General features: G+C 38.8%; 1 protein-coding gene across 1 annotated transcript; it reads right to left on the reverse strand.

Annotated features, from left to right (window-relative positions):
* Positions 1-3: 3 nt before the first annotated feature.
* On the reverse strand, positions 4-468 carry LOC106867111 (putative tyrosinase-like protein tyr-3; the record flags this gene model as incomplete). Its single annotated transcript, XM_014931892.1, has 1 exon — positions 4-468. A coding segment is annotated over one exon (465 nt), but the record flags the coding sequence as incomplete, so codon positions are not given.
* Between the last annotated feature and the right edge of the window lie 4 nt (positions 469-472).

Consider the following 472-nt stretch of genomic DNA (forward strand, 5'->3'; position numbering starts at 1 on the left):
TTGATCGGGAGCATAAACTGGTAAACCATACTTTATAGGATAATCTGTTGCAGGATCGACATTATGTTTCTTTTGGTTCTCATTGAAACGATTCATAAGAAGATCCATATAGCTGTGGATTAGCCAGAAAACTGGATCCATAGGAGAAGTTTCTGGTTGACCTAAATGACCTCCAATAAAATTGTGCATAGAATTGTGGTGAAATTCCAAATTGTATTTACCAATCGCATTTGGTTCGGTGATATCTGCAAGTCTCCATCGGCTCAAAATATTATTTATGTCTTCAGTAGTTGGTAAGTTACTAATAAAACCACCATTCCTCATCAGGGGACCAGCTGGTGTGCTCCAGTTAGCAAACGGACCACAATCGACAATTCCATTAATATTTCCCAAGAATTTATCCGTCCAGATAATGGAATCTCGAGGATCATCAAGAGAGCTGTCAAGTGTTGGATCCCAATACGGAATTGTT

This window comes from Octopus bimaculoides, unplaced genomic scaffold (genome assembly GCF_001194135.2).
Source record: "Octopus bimaculoides isolate UCB-OBI-ISO-001 unplaced genomic scaffold, ASM119413v2 Scaffold_160025, whole genome shotgun sequence".
NCBI classification, from domain to species: domain Eukaryota; kingdom Metazoa; phylum Mollusca; class Cephalopoda; order Octopoda; family Octopodidae; genus Octopus; species Octopus bimaculoides.